The following is a 17,674-nucleotide window of genomic DNA, read 5'->3' as shown; positions in this document are numbered from 1 at the left end:
TTAGAATGTTTTAGATTGCTTAACTTCTGAGCATCTGACTCAAGTCACTCTAGGTGTTTGGGGCAAGGACCCACTGGTTACTCTGGCTTGGTGATTGTCCATGACTTGCTTTCTCGGCTGCAGTGCTTGCACATGATTTGCTTTCTCGACCGCAGTGATTGCACATGATTTTCTTTCTCACCCCTGTGATTGACTGTGATTAGCTTTCTCAGTCCCTGTGACTGGCTGTGATCTGCTTTCTCAGTCCCAGTGCTTTGGAAGATGACGAGGATGACGACAGTCACACTGTGGTGGCCACAGCACGCGGAATCTTCGACAGCAATGGCGGCGTGTTGAGCTCTGTTGAGACTGGAGTGAGTATCATCATTCCCAAGGGAGCCATTCCTGAAGGGGTTGAACAGGAAATCTACTTTAAGGTCTGCAGAGACAACAGTATCCTCCCTCCGCTGGACAAGGAGAAAGGTAAGCGTAGCTCTTCACTTTGACACTGGTCCACCACAGAAACGGGCCATTTGGCTTAGAACTCATGGAATTAAAGGCAACATATTAGCATGGATTGGAGAGTGGCTAACAGGAAGGAAACAGAGAGTAAGGATAAACGGGTCCTTCTCAGATTGGCAGGTTGTGACTAGTGGAGTGCCATAAGGATCAGTGCCCTCAATTACTTATAGTCTATAGGAATGATTTAGATGAGGAAATATAACTTAATATATATAAATTCACAGACAATACAAAGATGAGTGGGAGAGTAAGCTGTAAGGATGACACACAAAGAATGCAAAGGGAAATAGACAGGCTAGGTGAGTGGGTAAGAAGGTGGCAGATGGAGTATAACATGGGAAAGTGTGAAGTTATTCACCTGGGTAGTAAAAATAGAAAAGCGCATTATTTTCTAAAGTGGGAGAGACTAGGTGGTTCTAGTGTGGGATTTGGGTGTCCTTGTACACGAGTGATAAAAAGTTAGTATGCAGGTACAGCAAGTAACTAGGAAGGCTAATGCCATGTTGGCGTTCGTTTCAAAAGGGTAAGAGTACAAGTGTAGAGAAGTCTTGCTGCAGTTGTATAAGGCCTTGGTGAGACTGCACCTAGATCATTGTGTGCAATTTTGGTCTCCTTGTTTAAGAAAGGACATACTCGCCTTAGAAAGAGTGCAGCATAGATTCACTAGGTTGGTTCCTGGGATGAGATAGGTTGAGTAAACTAGGCCTATATTCTCTAGAATCTAGAAGAATTAAAGGTGTTCTTATAGAAACCTATAAGGGTCTTGATAGGGTAGATCCCATGAGATTGTTTCCCTGGTTGGAAAATCTAAAATTAGGGATCATAGTCTCAAGATTAAGGGTCAGCCTTTTTGAACTGAGTTGAGGAAACATTTCTTCACTCAGAGGGTAGTGAATTTGTGGAATTCTCTATCCCAGAAGGCTGTGGATGCTCAGTCCTTGAACATATTCAAGACGGAGGTTGATAGATTTCTTAAGGATAGAGGGATTAAGGGATATGGGGTTAGGGTGGGTAAATGGAATTAGGTTAGAAGATCAGCCATGACCTTATTAAATGGCGGGGCAGGCTTGAGAGGCCAAATTGCCTATTCTTGCTCCTTCGTCTTATGGACTTATGGTGTATCAATTGCACTGCTGTTTTGACTCGTCGTGGGCCACCACTCTTCTGCTTGCTCCCCATGGCCTCTAATATTCTTCTGTTCTAAACCATTATCTAATTTCCTTTAAAAGATTCAGTGGATTCTGTGTCAGTTATGATTTGTAGCAGAGAATTCCAAGTTCCCAATATCCTCTGTATAGACATTTGTTTTCTAGCCTCCCTTTAATATGATTATCTTAAAGTTGTGCCCTCTTGTTACTCACTTACTAATCAGTGGAAATCTGCTATTTACCCTGCATAGCTCTTCATGTTGTACAAAACCTATACAGTGAAAGGGCAACCCTTGACATTCTCAAGTTGGGCAGTGCTCTGTGTTTTACAGGTAGTATTGACTACTTTCCTCTCCCTTTCAGGTGAAACCCTGTTGAGCCCACTGGTGATGTGTGGACCCCACGGCCTGAAGTTCCTGAAGCCGGTGGAGCTACGTTTGCCTCACTGTGCGTCCATGACTCCAGATGGTTGGTCTTTTGCTCTAAAATCCTCTGACTCCTCGTCGGGTATGCTTTCCTCTCTCTCTGCTTTATCTGGAGAGTCTGGCCATTTGGCTTGCGGTGCTTTACCTGCTTAGTTGGGGCCATCTTGAATGGGGTGTGATTCATACCGCATCATTTAAGTTTCTTCTTGGCATCTGTGGCTTAACGGGTGTGGTTTTCAGTTTGGGGTCAATCACTTTGGGTGCATAATTTGCATTTTCTCGAGTGTTTCAGGGAAGAAAAATCGTCTCTGGAACATAGAACCTTCATTAGATTGTAAATCCTCTCGGGTTGACAAAGTGTAATGTTCCCACAGGTTCACAAACAGGACCTTTCACACAGGGATAGATAAGCAAAGGGATTTGGGTGCCTAAAGTATATAAATCGTTAAAATCTAATTTGTAGGTGCAGAAAGCAATCTAGACTAATGGGTTGCTGGGCTTTATAACAGGAGGATCTGAAATATATCCATATATAAAACTAACAAACCAAGTAAGTGCTGCTGCAGTTATATAGAACACTAGTCAGATCTCATATGGAGTATTATGTTCAGTTTTGGACACTCAATCATAGAAAGGGGCCTTGGAGATTATCCACCTACCAATTCACTAGATTAATATCTAGAACAAAGGATTTTAGCAGTGGTGAGAGACTGGATAGGTTTGGGTTATGTTCTTTAGAGATCATGATAATAATCCTTTCATTTGGTATATCACCTTATCACATTGTCGAAACAACTCTTAAAAAGTGCTTCACAGAAATTATTGCAGAGAACAGTGGCTGTATTTGTAGGCAAGAAGATTAAAGCATGATCTGATTGAGGTCTTTAAAGTATTGGAGGGAATTCACATGCTTGATAGTGAATGCTTTTCCTCTAGTAGAGAAATCCAAAACGGGGACGTAAGGGATTGAATTTACAGTACTCTTAAATGTATTCTGTTCCTTAAAATGTTCTTTGACGTATAATCCCTCTCCTCACCCCCATCTGCCACCTGCCGCCCCCCCCCCCCCCCATTCATGCCCCCCACCCCCATGTACTGAAGCATTGTACTATCCAAACGTGGAAAAACCCAGTGTGCCACCATCTCAGATTCCTGCTTAGCAAAGGGGAGTAGTCTGTGACTAATAATAATAATCTTTGCATTTGGTATAGAGCCTTATCACGTCTTTGATATATTTGTAGCAATTCTCAGAATATACTGTAAAGTGAATTGACTGTATATTTTGTGAATGATGTCGGGAGATGACACTCAACCCGCTTGCTAACTACAATGGAGATGCAAACATTTCAGTGAGCTGTTTAAGAGCTCAGAAAATAGCCACCCTGCCCTATGCAAATTAAAGTGAACTAATTCTGTGTCCTGTGAAACTTAGTTATGCTATTAACTTTCTCCTCATCCTATACTGCTAAAATGAACCTGAGTGGTAAGTAACACAAAACCTCCTGTAACTGGGCTCTAGAGTATTGTGCTGCAGGACACAAATTGCCAGTGTTGCTTTACTGACTCGAGTGTGGGGTGTATTGATTTTCATGTGTTCCTTCTATGCATGTTGATTTTCATTGCTCTTCGGCGTGTGGCTGTGCTTCAATAAGCTTTCAGAACTAAAGTTTAACTTTTGAAAAGAGCTTTCGTAAATTTCTAAATTTTTACCTCTTGGCCAATTAACTTTTTTTTACAACTGCCAACCTCCTGGAAAACATTGAGCTTCTTAGCTGTAACTAATTCTTTAACAGGGACTAATGTGTATCTTGCTTAGCCTGTCTCAGAAGTTGCTGTTTTTTGTGTTCACCTTGTGTGTTCACAAAGTCATTTGTTGGGCCGGAGAGTGCAACAACTACTTCTAACACTACAATGGGGACCAAGGAGTGATTAAGAAGTCCTTGACTGACCAGTTATGTGCTGCCTAGATCTGACTGGCCAGTCCTGACTGACTGGTTTTGTACTGCCCTGAGCCAGATGAGTTGGATGCTCTCTGCCCTGGACCTGACTGAAGGCTTTCTCTCTGCCCCAGAAAAGTTGAACAGTCTTAAAGCAGTGGTCCTGATTAATCTAGGATACTTTTGATCAATTTAACTATTTAAATGTACAGCATGGAATAGTATTGTTATTGAAGCTGTACTCTGGATTGCTTTGCTGACCATTTTCTACCAAAACGTTAATACTATGTCTCTATCTCTGTCCTTTTGCGTGGCTAACCTTTCCAATCTTAGTAAAAATGCAATTCTTAATGCAAATTGTTCCGAAAATTCAATAGCTTTGTCATTAAAAATTGTGTTTGATTGTATTACACAGTAGCGGAACAGATAATGCAAATAATCTTATACCTTTTCCTCCTTCCAGGTGATCCTAAGAGCTGGCAGAACAAATCTCTTCCCAGTGATTCCAATTATCACGTGGGAGCAAACTGCGTCTCCGTCCTGATTGATCACTTTTAGAGGTGTAAACGGACACCTCTTCAGGGACCGGAGCGCATGCTAAGCAATAACTGCTTTCAAACAATCACAACTGAAATTGTGGGAAATCCTTAAATTGGAATTGCTCACATTCCTCGTGTGAACGCTGTATTCTAAATGCTGTGAGATGAAGTGCAGATGAGCTTGCAATGTTGTGGCAAATCCGACATGTAAAGTTTTTCCCCAATTTCCATGTTAACCAGCAGGGATGCCTTACCCTTCATGTTCTTACCTATCATTTAAAATACTAAATAGACGTTTCTATATTCCATAAACATTTTCAGCTGTTATGTTTATTTAGGTAATGTCATTGTAGAATACACGTGAACGTTACTTCCTTGTGTGCCCTTTAGCTATGAAAGAATATTTTTGGGGGGTTTGAGTGAAGTGCACAAGTGGGAACAACTTTCTAAAGAGTGTCAATGGTTGTTTTCAGCAGTGCTTTTAAGATCATGACACAAACTGCCCTTTCACTGTACATAGCACAGGTAGCACCTTGGTTTCCTGGTTTGTAAATTAACTTTTGTATGTCTCTTTTGTATAAAACAAGACAAAATACCTTTCTAAAGATTATCTTTATATTCCGTCACCCTTGAGCCTTGAACCAAGTGTAAAATTTGAAGCAATAAATCCAAGTCCAAGTTTAAAATCGTTACTTTACAGCTTTGTATTAACTCTGCTATTCTTATTGAAGCTTTTTGTCAACATATGAAACGTTACCAACATTTTGAAATCCTTTGATGGGTGGGATCTTTGTGATGTCTCTGGTTAACCTGACACAGATGCTGTACTATGTGCCCTAAAGTGTATTTTTGTACTAATAGACAATTTATTATGGCACAGGAGTACTACAGATTTAACGCACTGCTTTCTGTTAATCAGTTAATAGCTATTCACTGTGTGGCTGACTTTCTCTGCAGTTACTTTTAAACTACACATTTCTAAATATACCACTGTATTATTGAATAAAAACATTTTTAAGATATAGGGTTGTGATCTTTTGAAACCATTTCAGTTTATTACAAAATGTGCTATCCTTGGCAGAGCTTTATGTAAACTGAAAAAAAATTGTATTTATCCGACGGTAGAATCAGTACTTTTTATCAAGCAAGTTGGCAATTTGCTCCATTGTATCTGTGCCATCGTTACCAGTTTTTTTCTAAGGCACCCTTCATTATTAACCTTTTCCATCTCTTTCTTCATATTGAGCATTAACACTGAGGCAGCACAGATATTACAAGTTACATAGTTTACGCTGTGTGTGCATTGTACAAGAAATTGCATTCAATATCCACAGTCTATTGGCAACGAAGACATTTCATTAAATGTAAATCCTACAGGGTTTAAAAGGAGGGAATAAAGCAGCAAATTTGACTAATGGATCATTTCTTCTTGTCCAAACAACTTTCTTTATTTTCCATATTACCAATTAATTATGCCTTGAGATGTGCTAAAATGCAATTGACCTTTTTTTGCAGTGGTTTCTATGTTCCTGTGCAATGTACAAAATGTTTTAATTACCTTAGATTTTAATAATGCCACATGCCAGTATTACCCACATCTTTCTCGCTACTCATCTTTTTTTCCCCTATCTGTGTATCTCTTTTTTTCTGCATCTCTCACACTGTCTGTTTTTCTAACATATAATTCATCTCTATGTACACAAATGTGTGACTTGGTGTGTCCTGAGGCTGAATGGGATGCAAAAGAACTTCTTGAAGAACATTTATAATAATCATCCTGGTGATTGATATAGTGCCTTATTGCATCGGCAAAATGTCTCAAAGCAATTCACAAGATTTACTGTAAAGTGTGTGTGTGTAGGTAATTAAAGCAGCCAGTTTGCTCATACCAAGGTCCCACAAACAGCCATGAACCGACTGACTGATTTTATCAGAGGGATTATTGTCCAGGGTACAGGGAGAAATTCCCCTCTCTTCAAACAGTACCATGGGATCTTTAATATCTTCCTGAACAAGATGCTCTGTTGTACAGTGCCTTTCACATCCTCCTGATGTGAAAGGCACTATACTAAATGTAATTTTTTGTTGTTGTTGAACAAGTACACAAGATGTCTAACATTGCAGTGCATCCTCAGCACAGTAGTGGAAAATGAGTGCAGACTACAGGCTCAAAACTCCTAGAAGTGGGGCTTGAACCCTCAACCTTCTGAGGCAAAGCGTAACCACCTCAACCAGGTTGACACATACATACATGCATGCAAACTGGTTCATTGAGTATGCTCAACAAGGGATTATATAAACTCTAGTTTTATTTAAATGTTTAATTTTGTTACAGTAAAAAAAATCAAGTACTCAGTAATGATTTTTAGTGGCTGGTTTCAGCTTATCCAGTACCACCAGCAGCCATTACTCCAGAAAAGGTCTCCTTTCAAGACTGTATTGTGTGTTGACTTTCTAGAGGTACACACAAGAAGAAATGTTTTTATTCTTATCGGAACACAGAAATATCCTACCAAAAATAGTGCTTGAAGCAGAATCCATAATAGCTTTTGAAAGGAAATTAAAGAAACGTTAATTAAGAAAAGGAAAACATTAAAAAGTTAGTGTGGCTTAACAGAGAGTAAAAATGCAATTCTTAAAATATATATAATTCTATAAATCTGCATATACCAATTAACAAGGATTTAGAGCAATTGGCTGTAAACACAACCATAGAGAGAAAGAGACACTCACATAGACACCCACACATAGAGGAGAAAGAGACACACTCACAGACACCCACAAACACAGAGGTAGAAACACATAGACAATCTCATTCCTCCCAGGTCCGCATCGCCACCTCGTTGAGAATTATCTCTAGTTGTTATTATCGACTCCTGGTCTCTCGCACTGTTCCGTCGGCCCAGGCCATGAGTGTGTGCACACTGGGTAAACAGTCAATACACATGATGAACATATTGACAATATATAGCGAGCTGGGAACGCCCGGCGGGTCAGGCCGGGAACGCCCGGCGGGTCAGGCCGGGAACGCCCGGCGGGTCAGGCCGGGAACGCCCGGCGGGTCAGGCCGGGAACGCCCAGTTCTGACGAAGGGTCGTGGACCTGAAACATTGAGTCACTTTCCTTCCTCAATAGATGCTGCCTGACCCGCCGGGCGTTCCCGGCCTGACCCGCCGGGCGTTCCCGGCCTGACCCGCCGGGCGTTCCCGGCCTGACCCGCCGGGCGTTCCCGGCTCTCTCTGTCTTTGGTTCAGATTTCCAGCATCTGCAGTATTTTGTGTTTTGTTGACAATATAGACACAGGCGCTACAGATCATACATACGTGGTCTGAACATGGAAGCTGATGGGCCACACATTGAATGCACACACCGACATACACAGTATGTAAGCACTGAAATACAAAGCCTGTATATACACCGTCTATACACACTGACACACACACACCCCAGGCTGTACACACACACTGACACACACACACACACACTGACACACACACACACACAGGCTGTACACACACACACACACACAGGCTGTACACACACACTGACACACACACACACACTGACACACACACACACAGGCTGTACACACACACACACACACACAGGCTGTACACACACACACACACACAGGCTGTACACACACACAGGCTGTACACACACACACACAGGCTGTACACACACACACACCCCAGGCTGTACACACACACTGACACACACACACAAACACTGACACACACACACACACACAGGCTGTACACACACACTGACACACACACACACTGACACACACACACACAGGCTGTACACACACACACACACACCCAGGCTGTACACACACACTGACACACACACACACACACTGACACACACACACACAGGCTGTACACACACACACACACACACAGGCTGTACACACACACACACACACAGGCTGTACACACACACACACACACACACAGGCTGTACACACACACACACACACAGGCTGTACACACACACACACACACAGGCTGTACACACACACACACACACACACACGCTGTACACACACACACACACACAGGCTGTACACACACACACACACACAGGCTGTACACACACACACACACACAGGCTGTACACACACACACACACAGGCTGTACACACACACAGGCTGTACACACACACAGGCTGTACACACACACACAGGCTGTACACACACACACACACACAGGCTGTACACACACACACACACACACAGGCTGTACACACACACACACACAGGCTGTACACACACACAGGCTGTACACACACACACAGGCTGTACACACACACACACACACACAGGCTGTACACACACACACACACAGGCTGTACACACACACACACACAGGCTGTACACACACACACACACACACAGGCTGTACACACACACACACACACACACAGGCTGTACACACACACACACACACACACACAGGCTGTACACACACACACACACACAGGCAGCCACCGCCTGTACACACACACACACACACACACACACACACACACAGGCTGTACACACACACACACACACACAGGCTGTACACACACACACACACACAGGCTGTACACACACACACACACACACACAGGCTGTACACACACACACACAGGCTGTACACACACACACACACACACACACAGGCTGTACACACACACACACACACAGGCTGTACACACACACACAGGCTGTACACACACACACACACACAGGCTGTACACACACACACACACACAGGCTGTACACACACACACACACAGGCTGTACACACACACTGACACACACACACACACACAGAGGCTGTACACACACACACAGAGGCTGATGTTGGCTGTTGCCGGAGCCGCGCCGCTCGCTCCCGCCCAGTGAGGGAGCGCGATGCCGGGCCGCGGCCCCGCTGTCAGCCCCCGGCCTGGGCTCCGGCCTCCGCCCCGGGTCCGCCGCCGCCTCCTCCTGGGCCTGGGAGCCGCGCAGATGATCTTCGGCTCCAGCATCGTGGCCGCCACCCTCACAGCCTGGGCCCTGACCCCGGCCCCGGCCCCGCGCCTGCGCCAGGCCTCACCCTTCTGGGCCGGTCTCTCGGTGAGCCCCCCGCCCCGGGCCCCCCGACACCCCCCCGGGCCCCGACAGCCCCCCCCCCCCCCCCCGGAGCCTGTCCCGGGTGTTGGCGCTGATGGCCCTGTTCTCTCCGCAGGTGCTGCTGTCGGGGCTGATCGGCATCACTGCCTGGAGGAGACCCATCGCCATGACAGTGAGTGACACACACACACACACACAGAGCTCAGGCCATGGCCTGACACTGGCTATACAGCACCAGCAAAGGGGGGAGGGGGGGGCAGAGGGGGGGCGAGAGCGGGAGGGGTGGGGGTGGGGGAAGGGAGGGGGAGGGGTGGGGGAAGGGAGGGGGAGGGGGGGGAAGGGGGGGAGAGGGGGGGGGGGGGGGGGGAGAGGGGGAGGGGTGGGGGAAGGGAGGGGGGGGGGGGGGGGGAGGGGTGGGGGAGGGGGTGGGGGGGAGGAGGGGAGGGGTGGGGGAGGGGGGGGGGGGGGAGAGGGGAGGGGTGGGGGAGGGGGGAAGAGTTGGCAAGAAATCTCGGTTCGGTGTTGGGTTCACCAATTATTTCGTGAAAATAATATACATCGGTGTCAGCATCGACGGCCCAAATGACGATGGGTTTGCTTGAGAACCAGAGTGTGTACGACAGAGCGCTGTGGGGGGCGGTTACAGAGCTCCCCCTCGGTCTCTGCCCCGCGGGGAACCCGCAGTTCACCCCTTAAGAACGATCGCTCCAAACAACAAAAAACAATAATAAAATTGGTCGTTTTCAATCCGCCACTGTTTGTGGGACATTGCTGTGCGCAATTGGCTGCCGCGTTCGCCAATAAATGTACAGTCAATTCACTTCACAGTATATTCTGTGAAGCGCTTTGGGACGTCCTCCCGATGTGAAAAGCGCTATATCAAATGCGAGGATTGTTATTATTACCGTTTTCTTTTTCACAGATCACGTGTTTCCTGCTGCTGTCCGCAGTTTGTGTGATGCTGAACCTGGCCGGTTCCATCCTCTCCTGTCAGAACGCTCATCTCATCGCTTCCCTCCAACGATGTATGTTGGTAAGTGAATCGAAGCCGCTGTAACGTCCTGGGTGCTGTGTTGTGTGACTACTGTTCACAGTTAACTCGGAAGTGTTTACCCTGCAATAACACTGTACTTATGATGAACTACCCAAACAGTGCACCTTTAGGCAGTTGGGTTGTAGCAGTGGAGCACATGTTGCCCATTTCCGCCCCTACCTCACACCAAATACCACCAAGACCTTCACCTATACTTTTGTCACCTCCCACCTTGACTTCTTAAAAGCCCTCTTCACTCGTCTCCCCAATTTCACCATACACAGAGTCCAAACTCCCCAGCCCAATCCTCGGCACCGCTCCACTGACTCCCTGTCTCCGAACGGATCAACCTCAAGATTCTCACTCTCGCGTATTCCTTCATTCCATAGCAACTCCCTGTGAGAAGTGGGGGAATTATGTAATTGTCAAAACATAACCCTTGTGTTTTGATACAGTATCTATCAAAACACTCAAAGGACTTCACAGGCATTTTATGTCTCGTGTAATGTGAGGTTGAGAACCACAGACCCATATTCCTTTGCTTGCCGTCTGTTTGACCTGTCTTTGATATGTCTTTGGCCTGTATGTTTGTGGCAGTACAAGTTTGACCGTGCAGGAGTTTGTGTATGCTGTGAGATACAGGAGCGAGCGACAGAATGCACTCATCTGGGGGAAACGCTGAAGCTGAACCCAGTGCTGGAATGCGGTGCTGTGCGGGTGCTGTTGAAGGTAGGATAGGAATCGCTGTAATTACTCTGTACGTTAAATAATCCTTGCATTTTGATATGGCGCTTTTCACGTCGGGAGGACGTCCCAAAGCGCTTCACAGAACACACTGTAAAGTGAATTGACTGTATATTTGTGGGCGAACGCGGCAGCCAATTGCGCACAGCAATGTCCCACAAACAGTTGTAGATTGAAAATGACCAATTTATTATTGTTTTTGGTTTTGGACGGTTTATTAATAGGCTCTGTGTGGAGTAAGGTTTCTTCCCGGCCATTGTTCTCTCACCAGAGACATCAGCAATGAAATCAAACGTGAGACAGTGCACGGCAGACAATTTTATTCTTACTGAGTGGTAATGTTTGATAGGTCAAACGGAAATGTTAAGGAGCCCAATGATGTGCAGCACCTGATGCTCGAGCTGCCAAAATTGCACGTGTGGTGCAGGAAAGGAGCAGACTGCGAGTGTGTGTGTGTGCGTGTGTGTGTGTGATGGGAAGCCATGTACATGATGCAGAGAGCAGCCGCGTGTGTGTGGTGCAGCAGAGGAACTGTGTGTGATATTGACATAGAATCACAGAAATTTACAGCGCAGAAAGAGGTGCATTTCACCAGCTCTCAGAGCGAGCCGTTCATCCCATTCCTCTTCCCTGCCCTATGCCCATACCTTCTTCAAGCCTCTATTTCCCATATAACGGGACTTGCCTATAGAACGAAAGGTGTCGTCAGCGACAGAGCAATGCAGCGATGGGATGATGATAATAATAATAATAATAATAATAATAATGATGATGTGCTGATATGGGGAAGCAGCGGTGATGGAACCTACGGTGCTGATTTACTGCCGTTTATCTTCGCAGGATCTGCTGTTCAGTATCTGCACACTCAATGTCATCTCCACGATGGTGTGTGCACTCGCTACTGCCACCTGCTGCACACAGATAGTAACCGCGGACATTATACACATGGTGAGGGCCGCGGGCGCCGTCTCCTCTGTTTCTCCCGTTCGAACCCCCCCACCCCCCGTCGTGTCACTTCACAACCTGAACTCTTCCCACCACATTGCCTCTCACCGTGGCTCAGTTGGTAATCACTCTCGTCTTTAACCGAGACACGCTCTCGTCAACAATAAACCAAATCGGTTGCCTTTTTTTTTTCCTGCATCGGCACAGTCACTACACTTCACAGCAATTATCCATGAAGCATTTTGTAACTTTTCAACGTTGTGATAATAATAATAATAACAATAATAATAATAATAATAATGGTCCCAAAGTCAAATGCAAGTTTTCTTTCAAAAAAGAAAAACAAAGAGACTTAATTGATGAACGAATGAGATCCTTTACAGGTTCTGTTGCTGAAAGATCCAGTTGTTCTTCCGTTTGATGACATGAGGAGCATCGGGTGGGGGAGGGGGTCATTCACCCATTGCAGTTGTTTCCACCATTTTATTCCTTCAGTGCAGCTCTGTATCACTGTTTAGGGCACCATCCACTACTTCGAATCCCATTTATCTCGCCGCGAATGACTTGACCACTGTGACACACTGTAATGTTTGCTCCTTTTTGCTGTTGCTGCTTTCTCGACAGTTTATTCCACAGAGATTGAGAGCGGGGACCCCCGAGTGCTGGATCCCGAATGATGTAGGTGTGCCCCAGGTCATGGATTATGATGAATTTATCCCTCCTATTCCTCCTCCTCCGTACTATCCTCCAGAGTATACACGCAGCCCAGCATTGGATACCCAGAGGTCAGCCCTCAGCTTTATATCACTTAATTTTAACCCTATGTGAGAGAGAGAGAGAGAGTGACATATACACACACACACCAGGTCAATTACCTTCAGGCTGTGCGATTGCTCACTGCCATGCATTTCTTTTCAGGCTGCTGCACCTGCATTTCCCCTGCAGAGCTTCTCCTTGTGATGTTACTGTTGCCAGCCATGGCGATCAGTACCCTTCCGAGCTACCTCCGCCTTATGAGGCTGTCGTCAGTGAATCCTCCACTGCTCAGGTAATAGAGAGTGGTGACCTCATGTTACCTCCCTCCACTTCATAAACCGTTCAGGTGTAGCAGATTTAATTTACCAGACGTTAACATTTAATGTAATTTGCTCAGATTCGCACTCCATTCTGTGCGTCCTCTGTCGTGTGCATTTCTCGGCTCGGTGCATGCGACGCTCTGGCTCACTAAACGCTTCTCTAGCCCACGGACTGCTTCTATTCTCTCACTCAGCACGTAGCCAGGGACTCTCACGGGATGGAGCAGTGGTCGATCTGTCGGCCCAACCTGTTCCAGAGGAGCCCAGCCATGACATTTAGCTCACAAGGTAAGGAGTTTCACAATATCCACTGACACCCAGCTTGGGTGCAGTGCCAGAGAGGTCATCATTCAATATTCTTTTTCCTCTCAGTGTCCGGCGTTGTCTCGCCAGCTGCCTCGGGAGCTGAGGGTGTCCAAGGACACACCTCGCCTGCGGATCTGTATTGGCTGGAAGTTCAGGTGTTGCTCGGTGCTGGTGAGATGTCTTTGTACAACACGATCTACGGCAGCCACAGTGACAGCTGTCCGAGCCCGGCCACGGCCCACAGGAGGTCAGCAGAAGTGGCTGCGTGTCAGTCAGATTGCTGTGTGGACGGGCTGCCAGCAAGTTACAGGCCCCAGCTATTCCCCCAGCGACCCCTCGCCTCTCCATCCCTCCTAAACTCAAACCAACACTGTCAACTCCTCAGTCGGGCCCTGCCAACGAGCGCTTCAACCTCAGGATCCAGAAACAGCCCTAGCAGGAGGCAGAGGGACAGAATGGTTCGGTCAACAAGTGACCCGGTGACGTGCTGTTCTCTGACAGACGGTAAATATTCTACTTTGAAATACAAAATTTTTACATCACACCTCGACAAAGCCTTTCACAGGATTTTACTGTATAGTGCAGTGACTGTGTATCCTGCTGTTAGCGTGACTGACCTTGATGTGAAGGTGTCTGAATGGTGATGGTTAAGCAGCGGATTGACATTAATGTCGTGGGCTGGACTCGGGCGGGCAGATATTTTCTGATAATAATAATAATAATCTTTGCATTTGAGGTAGCGCCTTATCACGTCTTCGAGACGTCTCAAAGCGCTTCACAGAATATACTGTAAAGTGAATTGATTGTGTATTTAGTAGGCGAAACGAGGCAGCCAATTGCACACAGCAGCGTCCCACAAACAGTTGTGGATTGAGTGACCAATTTTTTTTTCATTTTATTTTGAGGTGGTGATGGGTGTGTTTGTCTCTGTCCCTAGCTCCCGCTGCCCCGCTGGAAGCCGGTTGCTTTGGGGCAGTCGCACGCCTTCGCTCGTTGAGGCCCCAGAAGGACGCAGGGAGAGTGGTCGCCCGGTGCAGGCACCGAGCCTTGCAGGCGGTGGGCAAGGAGCGGCCACACTCCCTCGTGGACCTCAAAACATATAAAGATACGAAGATCCTGGTGGCCAAATTCCTGGAGCACTCGAAGTGCTCGCTGCCTCCCGAGGTCAGGCATGTGGTCAACAACATCAGGACCGTCATCAAATCAGACGAGGTACACATGGAGGAGGCCATCTTCAGCGCCAGGGTCCTTGAGGAGGTTAGTGTTCATCTGTCAGCTTCCCAACCTGCCCCTGCACTCCCGAGACCTTCCTCAACAACGACTTGCATTTATACAGCGCCCCTCGTGTAGAGAAGAGTCCCAGCGCGCTTTCTCACTGTGTGCGGGATAGGTCAAGGGAGGAGTGAGTGAGCGAGCGAGTGAGTGAGTGGTGGTGGGGCCTGACAGATAAGGGAAGATAGATGAGGGTGATAGGGAAGAGGATTAACCTCCTGTTTGTGCCTTAAGACTGGCCCTACCAGGAGCAGAGAAGATCACCGGTGCTGGCTGTTCTCACAGTAACAGTCAAAAACCTGAGCTAACACTCACACTCTCTCTCACATCCCTCATTTACATTTTTTGACAGACAGCTATGTTATTTTCATGAGTTTGCTGACACACCCTGCCTCCACCGCCTCCGTGGGTCATCCATTCCATACATTCACCGCTCTCTCTGTAAAGTAAGTAAAATCTAGACCGTCTATTCACTTCCTTCTGTGAGCTCCACAGCCCGACCCTGTTCATGTTCAGTGTGGGACAGAGACTGTCCAGGGCTTGTGGCTGCATGTTCTAGAGTTAATTTCTGTGAGTAGCAACTCGTGCTGCCTGTCAAAGCATTACTTTCAGTTGTAATGACAGTAGACACAGCAGCTAACGTGCAGGACAGCATCGCACACCCAGCAATGAGGTGGGGGGGTGCACAATCTGTTCTATCTTTGGAGTGTCTCATTTTTCATTCTGTGATTTAAATTATTTGATGGTGTCTGTGAAATAGTTGACAGGGGGTAGGTGGGGGTGGTGGTGGGTATTGGATATCATCTAATCATCTGGAGGGATTTCCAGAATGCAATCACACAGGATTAGAAAGTTGAGGTGTGGGCATTGGAGAGATTCTCTCGATGTGAAGGAGGTCTAGACTAACAGACTGTAAGTGTTGTTCTCTAGAGATCAGAGCCAGGTCCACGATTGTTCAGCAGATGCATCAATTATCTTGACCTGAGTTCAGCAGAGATTAACATCCAAATATGCAGGTGACAGAAAGCCTGGGTTGAACTGTGAAGAAGTCCAAAAGAGTTGGCTGGAAAATGTAATTCAATATAGTCAGTCAAATATCAGGTAATATATTTTGGAATGTGAAAATAGGGATTGGAAATATGTTGAATGGAGAAGTTTCATTGGGTGCAGATGAACAGATGGATTTCTGTGTGCTCGTAAACAGAAGCTCGTTCACAGGTCAGAGAGGCAGTAGCAGAGCTTGGAATGCTGAGGTTCATAGCTGAGAGCCATGGCATTTAAAAGCAATAAATTACAGTCCTGTTGTGGTTGTCTAAGGTGAGACCACACTACACACTGTACACGTGTAATGTTTGGCACCAGTACAATCGTACTATATTGAGTTGTGGATTAGCTTCACGAAATGATCCTGGGGTGAAGCAGAGTTATAGTGAGAGGCTGGATATATTGAGGATTAGTAACTGGAGCTGAGAGTGATATGATTGAAGTGTTCTCATTCCTGAAGGAGCTCAACAAACAGTGAGAGAGATCTTTTACCCCGGAGGGTCCATCATTACAATAAGACTTGACCTTAAAACTAGGAACATTGGGTTAGGACCAAGAAAGTATATCATCCTTGCAGAGTGGTAAGAATTGGGAACACACTGTCCAGAAAGTCATAGGTAAGAAATCTGTCGAAGGATCTAAGAGAGATGGCTCTAAATATATTAAGGGATTATTATGGTGATGTAGGATTGTGAGAGGGGGTAATACCCTGATCATGGAATGGTCTGTGGGGTAGTGGACTTAATGGGCCGAATGGCGTTCTCCTGTTCCTGACTTCTTGTCTTCTTCTGATCTCCCCTCAGGTGATGACGGGTTCCCAGCGTCACACCAAGGTGGGTGGGCCCCGGTCCCAGGGTGGTCTGCACCTGCACAGCTGTGGGGATCTGAGCTCCCCGGTGGCGTTCCCGACACACGGAGACTCCCTGCAGCTTCACCAGCTGCAGCTCCGAGTCAGCAGGGAGACCGTTCTGTGAACAAGGACACGGGGGCTGAGACAAGTCGTGGCAACTGCCCCCCGCCCCCCCCGCCCCCAACCTGGGCAGGAGCAGATTTTCCAGTGTTCACTCGGACGTTCCCACAAATCCTGCTCAGAACAACTTGTATTTATATAGCGCCCTTCACGCGAAGTAGCGTCCCAAAGCGCTGCATGAACGACAGGGGATGTGGAGACAAGGTGAAAGTACATACAGAGCACCGGCTTCTGAGGCCGTCAGTGCCTGCACGTGGAGGATGGCAGCTCTCCCAAGGCCAGCGCAGACCTTAGCCCCTATGTATCGAGGGACATTCAAGGTTAATACGCTGAGCAGCTCTGGGAGTGTTAATACCATGTTAAATTATTACACTTTATTTTTATGTATCTTGTTTTTAATTATGCGGAGTGAGAAGCAGTGAGAACCTTTTGTACGAAGCTCAGAAATAAATTTGAAACGGTCGCCTCCAAACTGTTGCTGACTCGGTGACCTTTGAATGTGCCTCAGGGAGTCCCCCGGCCCCCACCATTCCTTCATTAAATCGTTTCAAGGACAGTGACCCTAAGGGGTGGGTGGGTGGGGGGGGAGGTTGGTCAGCCGGGTGTCCTGACACATGTAGAAACCC

General features: G+C 46.7%; 2 protein-coding genes across 11 annotated transcripts in view; both read left to right on the top strand.

Moving 5' to 3' along the window:
- The window catches only part of tjp1a (tight junction protein 1a), a 72,318-nt gene extending 66,346 nt beyond the window's left edge, over positions 1–5,972 (top strand). For 8 of the 9 annotated variants that reach the window (XM_042343113.1, XM_042343119.1, XM_042343115.1 and 5 more), the window contains 3 exons: positions 245–462; positions 2,013–2,156; positions 4,475–5,972. In XM_042343113.1, coding sequence (XP_042199047.1) covers positions 245–462; positions 2,013–2,156; positions 4,475–4,569 — 457 coding nt within the window. In that variant the 3' untranslated portion in view covers positions 4,570–5,972. The remainder of the gene's footprint in view (positions 1–244; positions 463–2,012; positions 2,157–4,474) is intronic. The other variant, XM_042343114.1, reaches the window with a different exon arrangement.
- A 3,578-nt stretch (positions 5,973–9,550) lies between these two features.
- On the top strand, positions 9,551–17,520 carry fam189a1 (family with sequence similarity 189 member A1). 2 transcript variants are annotated; one of them, XM_042343110.1, is made up of 11 exons: positions 9,551–9,661; positions 9,774–9,830; positions 10,581–10,691; positions 11,289–11,420; positions 12,276–12,383; positions 13,005–13,165; positions 13,299–13,428; positions 13,651–13,744; positions 13,829–14,266; positions 14,700–15,019; positions 15,387–15,467. In XM_042343110.1, the coding sequence occupies exons 1-11, from the start codon at positions 9,554–9,556 to the stop codon at positions 15,405–15,407; spliced, it is 1,680 nt and encodes a 559-aa protein (XP_042199044.1). In that variant the 5' UTR covers positions 9,551–9,553; the 3' UTR covers positions 15,408–15,467. The 2 variants fall into 2 exon arrangements, with proteins under 2 accessions (XP_042199044.1, XP_042199043.1); XM_042343109.1 differs by lacking the exon at positions 9,551–9,661 and adding an exon at positions 16,882–17,520 and having other exon boundaries at positions 9,745–9,830; positions 15,391–15,480.
- Positions 17,521–17,674: the final 154 nt, after the last annotated feature.

The sequence above is a fragment of the Callorhinchus milii genome, unplaced genomic scaffold (assembly GCF_018977255.1).
Source record: "Callorhinchus milii isolate IMCB2004 unplaced genomic scaffold, IMCB_Cmil_1.0 Scaffold22, whole genome shotgun sequence".
NCBI classification, from domain to species: Eukaryota; Metazoa; Chordata; class Chondrichthyes; order Chimaeriformes; family Callorhinchidae; genus Callorhinchus; species Callorhinchus milii.
The sequence above is the reverse complement of the archived record's forward strand: the minus strand, read 5'-3'. Positions and strand labels throughout refer to the sequence as shown.